At 43.6% G+C, this 15,080-nt stretch overlaps 1 protein-coding gene across 2 annotated transcripts in view; it reads right to left on the bottom strand.

Annotated features, from left to right (window-relative positions):
• LIN7A (lin-7 homolog A, crumbs cell polarity complex component) overlaps nucleotides 1-13,768 on the bottom strand; it is a 78,115-nt gene extending 64,347 nt beyond the window's left edge. The window contains exon 1 of one of the 2 annotated variants that reach the window (XM_074951299.1): nucleotides 13,614-13,768. In XM_074951299.1, the coding sequence (XP_074807400.1) occupies nucleotides 13,614-13,656 (43 nt within the window). In that variant the 5' untranslated portion in view covers nucleotides 13,657-13,768. The remainder of the gene's footprint in view (nucleotides 1-13,613) is intronic. The other variant, XM_074951307.1, reaches the window with a different exon arrangement.
• Nucleotides 13,769-15,080: the final 1,312 nt, after the last annotated feature.

The following is a 15,080-nucleotide window of genomic DNA, read 5'->3' as shown; positions in this document are numbered from 1 at the left end:
CCAACAGGTGTTTCACAAAGGGAGGTGAGATTAGTTCACAGATACTAATTCTCCTTCACAACAGGCTCTGTGTTTGAGCTAGAGCCACTACTCTTGGTTTCTTCTCTGCTGGTGTGTCATTATTAGAGTCTCCTGCTGTCTGCTCCTTAGTTCTTATCTCTTCAACTAATCTTGATCTTTTATTGTTCATACCAGAAAAGGGAGGAAGAGATGGCAGTGGGCCAACAGTGGACATAAACAGCTTCACATTATTTCTAGCATTATGATTTTAATTTCTACACTGGCTGTTCCATAAGCCTCCTCCCCATAGAGGCAGCAGAGATCAGATGACTTTATTATGTATGACAAATGATGCAATAAGTCATTACGCATGAATACATAATGGCACTGTTTCTCTGTTGGAAGAAGTAATGAGAAACTTTGTTAAACTTCTGTCTTTCTGAAGTCACCTTTTTTCATTTTAGTTGACTCCAACGCTGAACTTTGTAGACTAATTTCCTGTGGCAGCTGACTAGGGAGATACAACTTCAGAGAGAAACACAATTTTCAGAAAGTATATATGAGAAATATTGTAATGGCAAGATTAGTGTAATGGAAGCAACATTCCTTGTTAACATACCCCAGTGTAACTAGACATTGCAGGCAGTTCTAGTATACTAGTGATTGACATGGCCAAATATACCACTTTTTTACTTTTAATTTCCAAGCCTATGACTTTCCAAACAACAAAATGAATGGAACTAGGGTTCTTTGTGCATTAGTACGATCATAGGAGAGAGCGATGACTTTCCAGAATTGCTCCTGCAAGCTGAAAACAAACTTTGAAATGGAAAGCTCCCTTGCTGTTGTACAGATAATATAGGTAATGTCAGTATAAACTACAGCTGTGTGGTTTGCTTGATTCTGATAGATTTTGGAAGTGGAAGTGTGGGGGTACAATTTATTTCAAATTGTAGCCTGATTTAACAGGACATCATTTATGAGATGTGGAAAAAACAAAACCTGAGACATTGTGGCATGGTTTCATTGTTAGGAAGCAAAAGGTGAGGTATACACTATGAACTCCATAGCCATTGCTATTATGATACAAAACTGGCAGCATGGCAGGAAATGGTGATGGGGCAGGGATGCACAACTTACTCTCTTCCCAACTACTATTCTTTGTAGGATCATAGATTTTTAGGGCCAGATCACCTAGTCTGACCTCCTGCAAACCACAGGCCATAAAATTCCATCCAGTTACTCCTGTATTCCTCCAAATAACTTGTTTGACTACAGCACATTTTCAATTTGTTTTGAAAGCATGAATAGATGATGGATTTCAGATGGTTAAGACTGCTGCCAAAGGACTAATATACGCCCCAAACAGCTATCTGATTTTTGCATGTGGACGTCTGTGCCAGTGCTGGAGCTCATTGATTGCAGAGGACTCCATACAGGCCAATGTGCAGGACTGATACCTTAAAATATAAATAACGTTTCTTCTTCGTTTTTTTTTTATGTGATATGATTGAGGAAGATAACGAAAGAGTCAGGGTCCTGAAGGATAAATGCTTACCCTGAGGGATTTATCAAAAGGAGCTTCCACAGTAAAGGTGAAGCAACTTTGATTCAGCAGAAATAAAGAGAATGCCCATTTGAGAAATGCGGGTCCATATACAATACTCTGTGTTTGTGTATGACATTTTAAAAAATCTTATTCTCTGAGCTACTCCTTCCAACCCACACCCACTCTGATGATGATACTGCATGCCATTTACATTGTTGTGAGTAATTTTTGTGTACTGTCAACAGTTATTTAACTCTTTGGATTTGTTGCCTGATATGCTCATGAAAACTTAATTTTTCCATCTTTTAAATAATTAAGAACATTCCATTTGTTTTGGAGCATTCCTTCCCCGCCTCTTCTGGCCATTCAGTTTCTGGATGACAATTTATCCCCTTTATTTAGTATTATCACATAAAGGGGAACAGGGTAACACTTTATGAGAAGCAATTTCCACTTCTTGGTTACTTGGTAGCATTATTCCTGGGTAGTTGTTTTGTCTCACTATTTGTTAGAGACTCAATTCAGGAAAGCTTTTCGGCATGTATTTAAATCCATCCCTGTTTAGGACAGCACTTAAGTATGTGCTTAATTTAAAGCACATGTTTGGGATTTCAGTACATGCTTAAAGTGCTTTTCTGAATAAGTATTCTTTCCTGAATTGGTTCTTATGATCTTCTTATCCACAGTCTGAATCTCTAGCAAATGTCTGACTACAACTCTAGGTAAAAGAAGATTAAATCAGCTCAGATTAACTTTCTTTGTAAATGTTTGTGTATTTTAAAGTACGTTAGTATTTTAAAAGTACCAGATATGTTTGAAGTCTCTCATGCAACACAAATTATCTGTACTTTAGAGAAGATAGATAAATTTAGGAATTGCCACTTAAGTGGGGTCAAAACACTATCTGCTTTCACTTGTTTTTTCTCTTGACTTTTCATCAACAATTAATGATGGTTCTATGTAATGACTTAAATTGGTGGCTTCACATTTTATTAATATTTCAAATCGTTGCCTTTTTATCTGCCAAGAGCATCTTTACATTTGACTAGCATAGCTCAACTAAAAGTGTGTATCTTTGTGTACTTGCATAAGTATCATAACTGTTAATGCTTATATGTATTTTTGTGATGGTTAATTAAAAGAACATATCTTCACAAAGCCAAAGACTTTATTATCCATCACATTTATTATTTCCACTGATTATTTCATTAGAGGAGTGCCCAGCCCAGTAGCACACATAAACTGAAAAGAGAAGACATATATTCAAACAAATAATTTACTTGATATTTCATTAAGTACCTGATCCTGCCCTCTTTACTCAGGCAAAAGACCCACTAACTTCAGAGTGAATGAGGCATGTAGGATACTAGGATTGGGCATAGGGATTTGTCTATAAAACACATTGTCAAAAGGGAAGGAATATATAATATAGCCTGCCTTGTATTTCCTAAGCATTAGCACACAAATCCTGTAATCCTTGTTGTATGTGATGGACTCCTGTACCTGCTCAGAGCCCCAGTGGGGATTAGGGATGAAAATAACATTTTAAAAAAGTAAATGTTTAAACGACTAAAATTTTACTGGTTAAATGTTTAACTGTTAGGCTCTACTGCCACCCTGTGCACCCAGGGTCCCGGCCGCCAGCAGGCCCCCCATGCCTGGGGTCCCAGCCGCCACCACACGCAGGGGGCTCTGCTGCTGCCGCGCGCAAAGCCCTGGGCATGGGGGCCACCAGCAACCAGGACCCCAGCCAGCAGCTGGGATGGGGTGGGGGGAAGGGGATCAGCAGCCAGGAGCTCAGGGGCATGGGAGCTGGGACCCGTGGTGCAGTGCCGGCAGCAGGGTCCCGCAGCAGAGTTTAAATGTTAACCAGAATACCTTACCGATAAGACTGATGCTTATTGGTTAATCGGTTAACCGGTTGACATTTTACATCCCTATTGAGGATCAACAAGTTTCAGAATCCAGAACAATGTAACAAATGAGGAGTAGAATACATTATTGGTAGCCTAAATTCTGTTCAGATTCAGGATCTTCCAGCATAAACTCAAATACAGATGCTCCCCGACTTACGCAATCATTCCGTTCCGGAACGCCTTGCGTAACTCGAGTTTTGCATAAGTCGGAAATGTATTCCTGACCATTATGCAAAAAAAACCCAACAAAAAAACCCCCTCCTATTTCTAGCTTACGGAGCTTTTTCCGTAAGTGCGGATATGCGTAAGTCGGGTCTTGCGTAAACCGGGGAGTGTCTGTAAACTAAAATTATGTCTAGGTATTATTATTGAATTGCTACAGTACCAACAGTGTGTTAGGTGTTTACAGACCAGGAGTAAGGCAAAATCCTTGCAGTAATAAGTGTTTGCTGTGAGCATTGTCCATCTTGTTTTGGCAATCGTATCCCTAACGTGCTCAACAAACATTTCCTTAACATGAACAAAGCCACTGAAGAACAATGTGGCATGACTAATCTTGTGTTCAAAAATTACACTTGACTGGGGATTTAAGATATCCCTTTCCAAGTCACAGAAGTGACTTACACCAAATTCCACCAAAACTCTGTGTGTTCGTCGAGTGTTACATATAGACACACGTTTATGAAGGACTTCATATTTAAGGCCACATTGTGCCTGGATGCAAGTCTGATGCACAAGGACAAAGTTGAGAGAAGGAGCTCTTGCTCCTTTCTGGTCATTGTACAGTGGCCAGGCCCATTTACAACCCCTGAGGTATCAGGGATTGCTCGCTCCTAGAGGCCTCAGGGCAGAAGCCACCTCAACGAGGACAGGAAAGAGAGAGAAGGAAGCAGGACCATGATCCAGTGAAACTGGTGGACTGCAGATTGGAACACAGACTCCTCAGGCAGACCCAGTCCCTTTCAGAGTTCCCCTGGGGAAGTGGATCTCCATACCTACCCACAATTCAGGGCTGTGCCTAACAGATGCAGTTGAGTTCCTCATGTGCATTTAACTTTTTAAAATAGTAACATTATTTTGACATTTCTTATAAAAATCCAAGCTCCCATATTAAAGGTATAAATATAGGAGCCATAAGACTTTAGGAAGCATTACTAAACTATGTGCATAATTAAAGAAATTTGTTATCAATGCTGCATGAACGCTTCAGTTGCATAGATCTGTAAAAAGCATACTCATTCATAATCCAAAATGCACTAAACCAAGCGGCTTACCCTAAATCCATCTCTTCAGAAAGACATCCAGTAAAAAAAAAATCAAACACAGTGACATAAAACAAATTATTTCAGTCTGTGACTATGTCTTTCTGTTCCAGTACTACATAATCAAATACAGACCAAGCCCTCTGATTTTTTTTATCTTAATGGAATGAGTGATTTTTATTTTTAATATATCATTATTTTGTATATCATCACCATAAAGGATATCCAGCTGCAAATTTGTGGCACTTAAAGTATTTTCATTGCTCTCAGATGCTACAATGACGGGTGCTATAAAATCTCTGAGATGGACAGATATATTTGATAGATATTAGGTGATACTCATGCCTGTGCAGAGGGACAGTACAATCACTCCAACCCTATTCTGAGGGCTTAAGTGGGATTTAAGTGATGCTGGGTCTCTGTAGTAGGGTCAAGCTCCTACCTTATGAATTAGACTTTGGATTAATTATATTATTTTCAGAACAAATATACATTATAGTAAGACTTACAGTCCAGAATAATGGCATGTTTCCAATTTCCATGAAAATTATATCAATGATATGTACTTACCACACATGGATGTGTGTGTGTGTGTGGGGGGGGAACCAAACCCACTTAAGTAGGCTATCAAAAGAGAAGGATGAACAGAAAAATAACATAGAGAAGGATGTACACAGACCTATAAAAGAATGGTGTTCTATCTGGCTGGAATGGAGGTTTATTTTATAACTATCAACAGAACACTGCCATAGCTGCTTATATTAGAAGCTCTAATACTAATTTCCGATCTTTTCTTATTTCTCTTTATCTTATCTTTATCTTTATCTCTTCTAAATAGAGTGCTGTATAGGACAACTTTCCCAATGTGTTTTGGCACATCCATTTCATTTGAAAGTTATTTGTTTGAATTAATAGAGAATAAATGGAGTTTAGTTATGCAGTGTAGCTTAACAGCAAGAGGTCTTTCCAGTTTCCTAGCACAGATCTGAGAGCAGTAGAAATTAGGCTGTCAATAAGTTTAGGTTATTTTAAGGTTATGTTCACATATATTAATGCCTGAATGATTTTAAATTAAATCCATCCCAGACTGTTCCCCATTGACCTACTGCACAGCCAGCAGTTATGACCCTGGGTGAAGCTTCATAAACAACTGTGGTAACAGTTCTTTCTGTGCAAAGAATTCAGCAGTCTTTCCTTCAATCTGCAAGCACTTAAGGAAGTGTTCACCCCAAGGATGTGAATACTAACTATATGCAAATAAAAAAGTAATCAGGATATGGGGTGGAAGGATAGATGTAGACATCAGCTAGTGGGACCCGCTCCCTGGAAATATATTTTCCATGACAATCTAGCTCTTAACCATGAGTCAGTTCAAAACAATTTAAATATCTAATTGACTAGAAATCAAGATGCTCTCTTGAAAAGTGATCTTTCCTAACTTGCCATTTGCTTGTCCTGTGCAAAACCCACAATGAAAAAGATCAGGGAACATGCTGGTGCAATGTTCTGAGTAAACAGTGGCCACAGCAGACTAAGTTCAGCTTCAGAGTGAAGAGTACAAATAACATTTCAAAGAAGTTAAGCTTTTTGAAAAATAGTATTTTAAAATGTTCAGTAAAGTATAAAGGTTCAGATAAAGTGAAAGGTGAAAATCCATCTTCTATTATTGACAGATACAATGATGTCTGCCTATAAGTGAGGGACCCCATGTGCAGACTCGTGAGCTTGGTACATGAGAAACACAGGAATTGAAATCTCAGACAATACAATGGCCCTGACAAGAAATGTTTGAGAGAGAGAGTAATAAAATGCCCACATATTTTAGCTTAAAATGAAGGTTGTTTAAATTAATTTTCTCTCAATGCAATCAATAAACATTAACTTTCAGACCAATGTCTTTTTACATCTCTTGAAAGTTTCCCTGGGATGGAAAAACGGTTTCCATCCCACTTCTATGGCCAGTGAGGATGACTGATAGAATGACATAAGTGGTACTGAGTTGGGGATGTAAGGTTGGTTCAGCAGGGAGAGGGGAAGTGTTTAATCTGAGGGGCATATGGTTTGGGGGGCATAGGCTTCTTGGGTAACTGGTAGGGGAAGTATGGTGGGGAGAGTGACATGAGGATGCTGAGACATCTGGGTCTTGGAAAACCCATCCTCTGACAAGCAGGATTTCTCTATGTTGGGAAGTCCTTACATATGTTCTATGAGGATACTCTACCACAGGGAAACTCTGGCCTGTAACAGACAGGCCCAGACACTCAGGTTGGCCACAGTTTGATAGTGGCATTAAAGCAGTAGTCCTTCCTCTGTAGATTTTGGGGACCATCCATTGACTTATGGAGGGCAAAAATCCTTCTTGATGTCCCCCCAAAGAAAGAAGATGGGGGTGGGAGAGTTCAGTCTGGTCCTCCCCCACCAGCAGACAATTGGAGAAAAAGAGGTGAATGCCACCCTAAAGACTCTAAGGATACATGAGAAGTCCTAAGTAGAAGTTTATTTGGAAGGTGCAATTGCCTTATGGGTATCCATGGGCATGGAGCTGGGGAGCCCATGCATTTTAGAGACAAGCCTTAGGGATCCCTAGCAAAGAGGGCTTTACTGGTGAGCTGAGTGGAAGTCTGGTGGAGACATGGGGAGGGGGCATTGGGTGGATCTGCACTGTAGCAGGAGGCATGGTGGAGCAGGAAAAGAACCATGGAAGCAGCAGGTCTCTGGTAGAAGAGGTCATGGGAAAACAGGGTTCTTTTGGGAAGGCCTGGGTTTGAGGTGATCATGACAGGGAGTGGAGGCAGGTGGAGAGTAGGGCTCTGCAAGTAGGGGACGTTAGGTCATAGTGTCACAGGGCTGTAGCCGTGAGGCACTGGGGAGTAAGTCTGCTCCCCAACCCCACATCTCAGTAGCACATTCTTACAGTCCAGACTAAAGAAAGATTGCAGAATGATCAAACTTTAAAAGATTAAATTTTAACTGTTGCCCTTAGCCCCCTTCATGGTTATCTCCAAACAGTGCTTCTCCCATGTTCTCTGTGTCTCCCAACCCTCAACCTCTGACTCTCTGTAAGTCACTACAGAATCACAGGGCTAGAAGGGACCGCCAGGGTTATCTAGTTTAACCCCATGCCAAGATTCATCATTTATTGTATCTAAACCATCCAAGACAGATGGCTATCCAGTCTCTTTTTGAAAACCTCTAGTGAAGGAGCTTCTACAACTTCCCTAGACGGTTTGTTTCATTGTCCTACTGTTCTTACAATTAGGAAGTTATTCCTGAGATTTAATCTAAATCTGTGATGCTATAGTTTGAACCCATTGCCTCTTGTCCTGCCCTCTCTGGCAAAAGAGAACAATTTTTCTCCATCTTTTTTATGACAGGCTTTCAGGTATCTGAAGATAGCTATCATGTGCCCCCATAATTTCCTCTTTTCCAAACTAAACATATCCAGTTCCTTCAGCCTTTACTCATATGGCTTTCATTCCATCCCTTTGATCATCCTTGTTGCTCTCCTCTGGATCCTTTCCAGTTTCTTTACATCCTTTCTATACAGCGCTGACCAAAATTTGACACAGTACTCTAGCTGAGGCCTAACCAGCAGCAAATAGAGTGGTACTATCACCTCTTGTGACTTGCATGCTATGCTTCTGTTAATGCAATCCAAAACTGCATTTGCTATTTTTGCAAAAGCATTGCATTGTTGACTCATGTTGAGGTTGTGATCCACCACAACTCCCAGATCCTTCTCTGCAGTGATGCTGCCAAGCCAGTTATCCCCCATTCTGTATTTGTGCATTTGGTTTTTCTTCCCTAAGTTTAGCACCTTACATTTGTCTTTGTTGAATTTCATTTTGTTGTCTATAGCCCAGTTCTCCAATTTATCAAGATACCTTTGCATTTTAGGTCTATCCTCCAAAGTGTTTACCACTTCCCATAGCTTTGTGTCATCCGCAAATTTAATCAATATGCTCTCTGTTCCTACATCCAGGTAATTAATAAAGATGTTAAATAACACTGGACCCAGAACAGATCCCTATGGACCCCACTTGAGACCTCCTTCTAATCTGACATCATTCCATTAATATTACTCTTTGTTTGCGGCTATTTAACAAACTATGTATCCACTTAAGGGTAGTTCTACTGAGTCCACATTTCTCCAGCTTACTTATGAGAATGTCATGTGGGACTGTGTCAAAAGCCTTGCAAATTCCAGGTATATTATGTCCACCGCATTCCGTTATGCATCACAGGCTTTTTCCCCTCCCAAATCTCTTGAACACTTGTAACCCCGCCCCCAACTTCAGCCTCCCCTATAGCAGTAGCTCTCAACCTTTCCAGACTACTGTACCCCTTTCAGGAGTCTGATTTGTCTTGTGTACCCCCAAGTTTCACCTCATTTAAAAACTACTTGCTTACAAAATCAGACATAAAAATACAAAACTGTCACTGCACTCTATTATTGAAAAATAGCTTATGTTCTCATTTTCATATAATTATAAAATAAATCAACTGGAATATAAATATTTTACTTACATTTCAGTGTATAGTATATAGAGCAGTACAGTAACTCCTCACTTAAAGTCGTTAACAACAGTTAGCGTTGTTTCGTTGTTACATTGCTGATCAATTAGGGAACCTGCTTGTTTAAAGTTGTGCAATGCTCCCTTCTAACGTCGTTTGGCAGCCGCCTGCTTTTTCCACTGCTTGCAGGAAGAGCAGCCCATTGCAGCTAGCTGGTGGGGGCTTGGAACCAGGGTGGACCAGCAGCCCCACTATCAGCTCCCCACTCCCCTAAGTTCCCTGTGCAGCAGCCACCCAGCAGGCTATCAATTGCCGGCAGTCCAGCTGTCCCTCCCCCCACTGCCATGTGCTGCTCCTGCCCTCTGCCTTGGAGCTGCTCCCAGGAGCCTGCTGCTTGCTGTGCGGAGAGGGCTAATGTCAGGGTGTCCCATTCCCCCTTGCTCCTGCACCGTGCTTACCCCATCTCCATAGAGCAGGGGACACACACGACAGGGCTCAGGATGGAGGGAGCTTCCTGGCAGCAGCTGTGGTCTCAGCTTGCTGATTAACTTAACAAGGCATTGTACTTAAGAGTGGGTCAGCGTACTTAAAGGGGAAATGGGCATTTCTCTCTCTCTCTCTCTCTCACTCACTCACACACACACACACACACAGTGTGTATGTCGCTGTCTGCCATACTGTCTCCCCTCCCTCCATTCCTGCTGCCTTGTAGAGTGTGAGGCTACATTAACAATGAGTTAACCCTTGAGGGTTCAGCCAATTGCTAGTTCATCATTTAGCAGTAAGGCATTCCTTCGGAAATATCCCACCCTCTGACTTCACCACCTCAACCAAGCTTCACAATCATCATTGCTGTGTACAGTATTAAATTATTTGTTTAAAACTTATACTCTGTGTGTGTGTGTGTGTGTGTGTGTGTGTGTGTGTGTGTGTGTGTGTATATATAGTCTTTTGTCTGGCAAAAAAAAATTTCCCTGGAACCTAACCCCCCCCATTTACATTAATTCTTATGCGGAAATTGGATTAGCTTAACATCGTTTCGCTTAAAGTCGCATTTTTCAGGAACATAACTAATGAGGCGTTACTGTATAAACAAGTCATTATCTGTATGATATTTTAGTTTGTACTGACTTCGCTGGTGCTTGTTATGTAGCTTGTTGTAAAACTAGGCAAATATCTAGATGAGGTGATGTACCCCCGGAAGACCTCTGAGTACTCCCCAGAGATACACGTTGAGAACCACTGCTCTGTAGAAACCCCCACAGCTGCACCTGCCCTAGTAGCTGAATCACATCACATTCCCACCCCAGGACATACGCTGTCTCCCTCCCAGCCCTGTACAGTCCTCAGATTAAAGGGAGATGTCTGTGAGATGAAACTGTGATTAAAATTTCCATTATATTGGAAAGTTGCTCTACATATTAGAGTCCTGCAGACACAGATGGTTGTGCAGGTAGAGAGAGACATGCTGACAGGAATTAAGGAAGTTAATTCTAATCAGGCTTCCAATCATGCACACAAAAATGACAGTCACCTTTAAATGTTGTTTTATTTTAACTTACATATTTCTCATTTATCTGTGATGGGGTTTGAAAAACAAAACTGCATATAAAGTTTGTTATGATGACACATTCCAGGACAGTAATGAAGGTTTTACATCTGTATATTATTCATATAGGGCTAGATTTCACCATTTAGACACTGCCCAGAGGAGGGCGCAGTGCAGAGGCACACTGCCCCCATGGACCCCACCATGATAATTCCCTCACCACAATCACTTGAACTACTACATGCCTTCAAGGAATGCACTTTACTCTCCTTGCTGCACTGACTTCTCTGTGGGAGAGCATGGAGCCAGTGCAGGTCTATGGTATTTTCCAGAGTGGACTGTGTCTTGACCTTAGCAGGGCTGAGGCAGACTCAGGAGGAGCCCAGCTCTTTCTATTTTGATAAAAGCAAAGGGAGAGCTTCTCTTCCTTGATTTGAGAAATCCTGCTGCCCCAGAGATTCCCCTCTTCCCTGGCTGGTAAGGGGAGGATTCAAGTGAAAACACCTGGAGGCACTGGGCCTAGGTGAGATGTCTCTGGGGCTCTCAGCCTTCTCAACAACTGGAGCAGCAGCACCCCCTGAAAGGCGACTGCGTCCCACTGAAGAAGTTGCCTTCTTTTGGACATGAACACGTTGGATATATTTTTTTTCCTTGTTGCATGCAATCACCTTGTGCTGATGCAACTCTGCATCTCAACTACATTAACAGTGAGTCCTCTTAGGAGTCACTGGGATTGATGAATTCCTTCTCCTATTTTCATCTACTTCAGCCACAAGGTGAGAAGAGGGCATTTTGGCCCTCAACTTGCACCTCTGTGAAAGTGCCAGGTACACCCTGGCCCATATCTAGTGGAATCTTACTTATGACTATTGCGAGAGAGAGTGTTTAAAAAAAACATAGTTTCAATAATGAACAGGAATGCTATGGGATCATAATATTGAAATACTAATAATTCTCTTTGAAAAGCCATGCATTTTAATGGATTGCCATCTGTTCAACCCTTTACCGAGAAATAGATTTGTCCTGCTTATTGCAAACAATATTGGGATGAAACTACACATTACACAGTAGATTTCTAAGCACTTTGGATAAACACGTATTCTCCTTCTTTCTGCAAGTCAGTACTTTATTTCAGTAATAAATTCATTTTGTTCTTTCTTTTGTCTGAATATCTTATTAAAACAACCCACCTAATGCACAGTAAAGTTGTGATGGGACCACAACAGCTGCTATGCCCTCAATTAGGTTCCAGCAAAGTAACCCTAGTGTCCTCTAAATTAAAATCTCAAACTGAGTTCATCAGGTTTCCTTTCCATTGAATTTACAGCAGGAAGCTCTGTGCCTCTTGTTTCGAGTCCATCTTAATCTTCTAGAAAGAGTATTTTTAAAACCAAGGCACTGGCCTAAATCATTCTCTACAAAGTAAAGGATTTACAAATTGCTCAGTGGCTCAGACACACAGGATGCAGATTAAAAAAAATTGTCCTAACACTTAAGAGTCCTATCCAGGGAGCTTGTTTGATCTCATAACGAAGAAAAAGCCAAACAAATAATAAATCAAGTTATTTTCCCCTCTGTAATAACCAAATATTTCTGGGGTACCTTATTAGGATTACAAATGTACTTTCAATGGTATCAGTTTAGAAATCGTTTCTTATTGTCGCCTAATCAGGTTGGGTGGGAGATCTAATTTTACAGCCTTGTGGCAGAAGTTTAAATTTAGCATAGTCTCAAGCTTTCTGCACCCCCTCTTTATCTCTTTTGTAATGGACTGTACAAAGAGAAGGATAAAAAGGTGCTGTTGTCACAGTCTCGAGGGTGGAAAAAATTTATCAGTGTTGTTGTCAATGCCAGGGGCAACTAGGCGTCTTCAGGAATATAGCTGTCTTCTATATGGAAGCAGTATTAATTATAGCAAATATGGCAAATTGCAGCTCCCTCCCATTCTCCTTTACCCCCCCAAATTCAGATTTTTCGCATGGCTGACTTTCCTTTGCTTATGTCTGAGCCCTTTTCTTAGAGGAGTTAGCTATGGGGAAAGTGAAGCTACCACAAAGCTAATAACTAGAAATGCATCTATATGCCAAGCAGCAACTCTGCCATTATACTTGAGATGCCAGTATAGGGACATACTCAAAATCAATGCACTAGAGATGCTAGTAGGGCAAGATGCTGTACCAGACAGCAAGTTAGCAGAGAAAAGCGAGTGCAGAAAAGATGCAAAGCAAGATCGTAGAGCTACATAGAGAGATTAATACACTACATAGAGAGTGCAATACACTAGCCAGCACTACCCTAGATTTGTAATATACAATCCCCTTCCCCCTGGTACTGTGGGGATCCATGCTCCGGCTATCTCCTCAGGATGCCAGCCCTACCCCAGCCTCCAAAACGCTTCTCCCCCTCGAAGAAAGTTTGGTCTCTTTGCTTTCCTCCCTCCCCCCCCCCCCTTCACCTTACAGCCACCTGCAGTCCGAACTGCCATGGGGGGCAGCGTCCCCCCCCAGTCCCGCAGCCTGCCCACTGCCCTGTTCTCCGGCAACAGGCTCCAAGCATGCAGGTGCAGCTTCAGCAGCCAGCACAGGTATGGCCAGGGGGCTCCTGCGGCTTTGGGGGCCCCTCCCCAGGACCAGGGTGGGATACAGGCAGGGGCTACTCCGCGGCAGCCAGAAGCAGCAGGATGTGCCGGGGATGCGTCTCCAGGGGACACCAGCCTCTTCTCTGCAGCCTACTGTGGTGACTCCCCGCACCCAGGGGCGCCTGAAGTCCCTGCCTGAGCCGCTGCCCTGGAGCGGGCTAGGGGCGACAGCAGCTGCGCTTACCTCTGTCCAGTGTGAGCGGCTGGACCGCTGTCAGCGTCGCCATGTCTGCGGCTGCAGCCGGAGTGACGCTGGGCTCCAGGAGCGGCGTGCAGGGAGACGAGGCGGAGGAGGAGACAGGGAGGGCGCTGAGGAGGTGGGTGGCGCTGGGGAGGAGGCTCAGGCGGGGAAGGGACAGGGGCGAGCAGTTGGCCGGGGATGCTGCTCTGTGGCGCGGAGGAGCGCTAGCCACATGTAGGCAGGCGGGGCTGACTCCGCGCTGGCCGGGCGCCAGGGATGTGCGTGTGCCGCCGCTGGCTCCCCGGGCGCCCTGCCTGTGGCTTCCAGATGCGCGCAGCGCCGCCTGGCGTGGGCCGCGTCCTCTGGCCGGCCTGGGGCTCTCCCGCGCGGGCCGGTGCCTGCGGGGAGCCCACCAGGACCTTCCCTAGCCTTGTCATAGAATAGCAGGGTTGGAAGGGCCCTCAGGAGGTCATCTAGTCCAATCCCCTGCTCAAAGCAGGACCAGTCCCCAGTTTTTGCCCCAGATCCCTAAATGGCCCCCTCAAGGATTGAACTCACATGAGCAGGCCAATGCTCAAACCACTGAGCTATCATTGCACAGCCTGGGCATGGGGAGCCGGGCGGGAAACACCGACTCGCTGGAGATGTGGCAATGGCGGGGGAGGGGGAGCCAGGTTCCAGCCCCCGGGAGCGAAGAAACGCGAACTGCAGCCAGGGCTAGGGGGTGGGGGAGGCGGCAGCAGCCTCCAGCTGCTGCCCGAAATGTAGCCTTCCTCTTCTGCCACCCTCTGATGTCAGCAACGAAGTGTGTGTGTGGGGGGGGGGGGGGGGCTGTTGGGCAAGGACTCTGCAGCTGGTTGCCCTGCGTCTGTGGGGGGAGGCCAAGGGGTGGGGAGAGTGTGACTGGGTGTGAACTTCATGTGTCTGCAAAAAGAAAAGGAGGACTTGTGGCACCTTAGAGACTAACCAATTTACTTGAGCATAAGCTTTCGTGAGCTACAGCTCACTTCATCGGATGCGAATACAGACTAACACGGCTTTTCTTTTTGCGAATACAGACTAACACAGCTGCTACTCTGAAACCATTCGTGTGTCTGGTTTGTTTAAAAAAGCGGATCGTCCTACCCTCTGTCCCCCAGAGAAGGAGTAGATAGGTTGCTACAGAGGCAGGGAAGGGGTGTATTTTTTTTAACGGGTACTTGTGTGGCTCCAGCACCATCCTTATCTATAAAATGGGGAACTAAGGCACAGAGAATAACATGCTGACGGTCACATGGAGGTTGTTCACAAAGCCAGGAAAAAAGCAAGGTCTCCTGAGTCCTAGTCCAGTGCTCTACACACAAGCGTATCCTTAGTTTGGCTGCACAGGCATTTTCATTCTCAGTGGTCACTTTCAGCAGGTTATCCTTTTGCAGTTTTTACCCACTGGACTGAAGTTTGCCAGGTTAGATGTCAGTCCCGGAGTACACA

This window comes from Natator depressus, chromosome 1 (assembly GCF_965152275.1).
Source record: "Natator depressus isolate rNatDep1 chromosome 1, rNatDep2.hap1, whole genome shotgun sequence".
In the NCBI taxonomy this organism is placed as follows: Eukaryota; Metazoa; Chordata; order Testudines; family Cheloniidae; genus Natator; species Natator depressus.
This window is presented reverse-complemented; position numbering and strand designations above follow the sequence as displayed.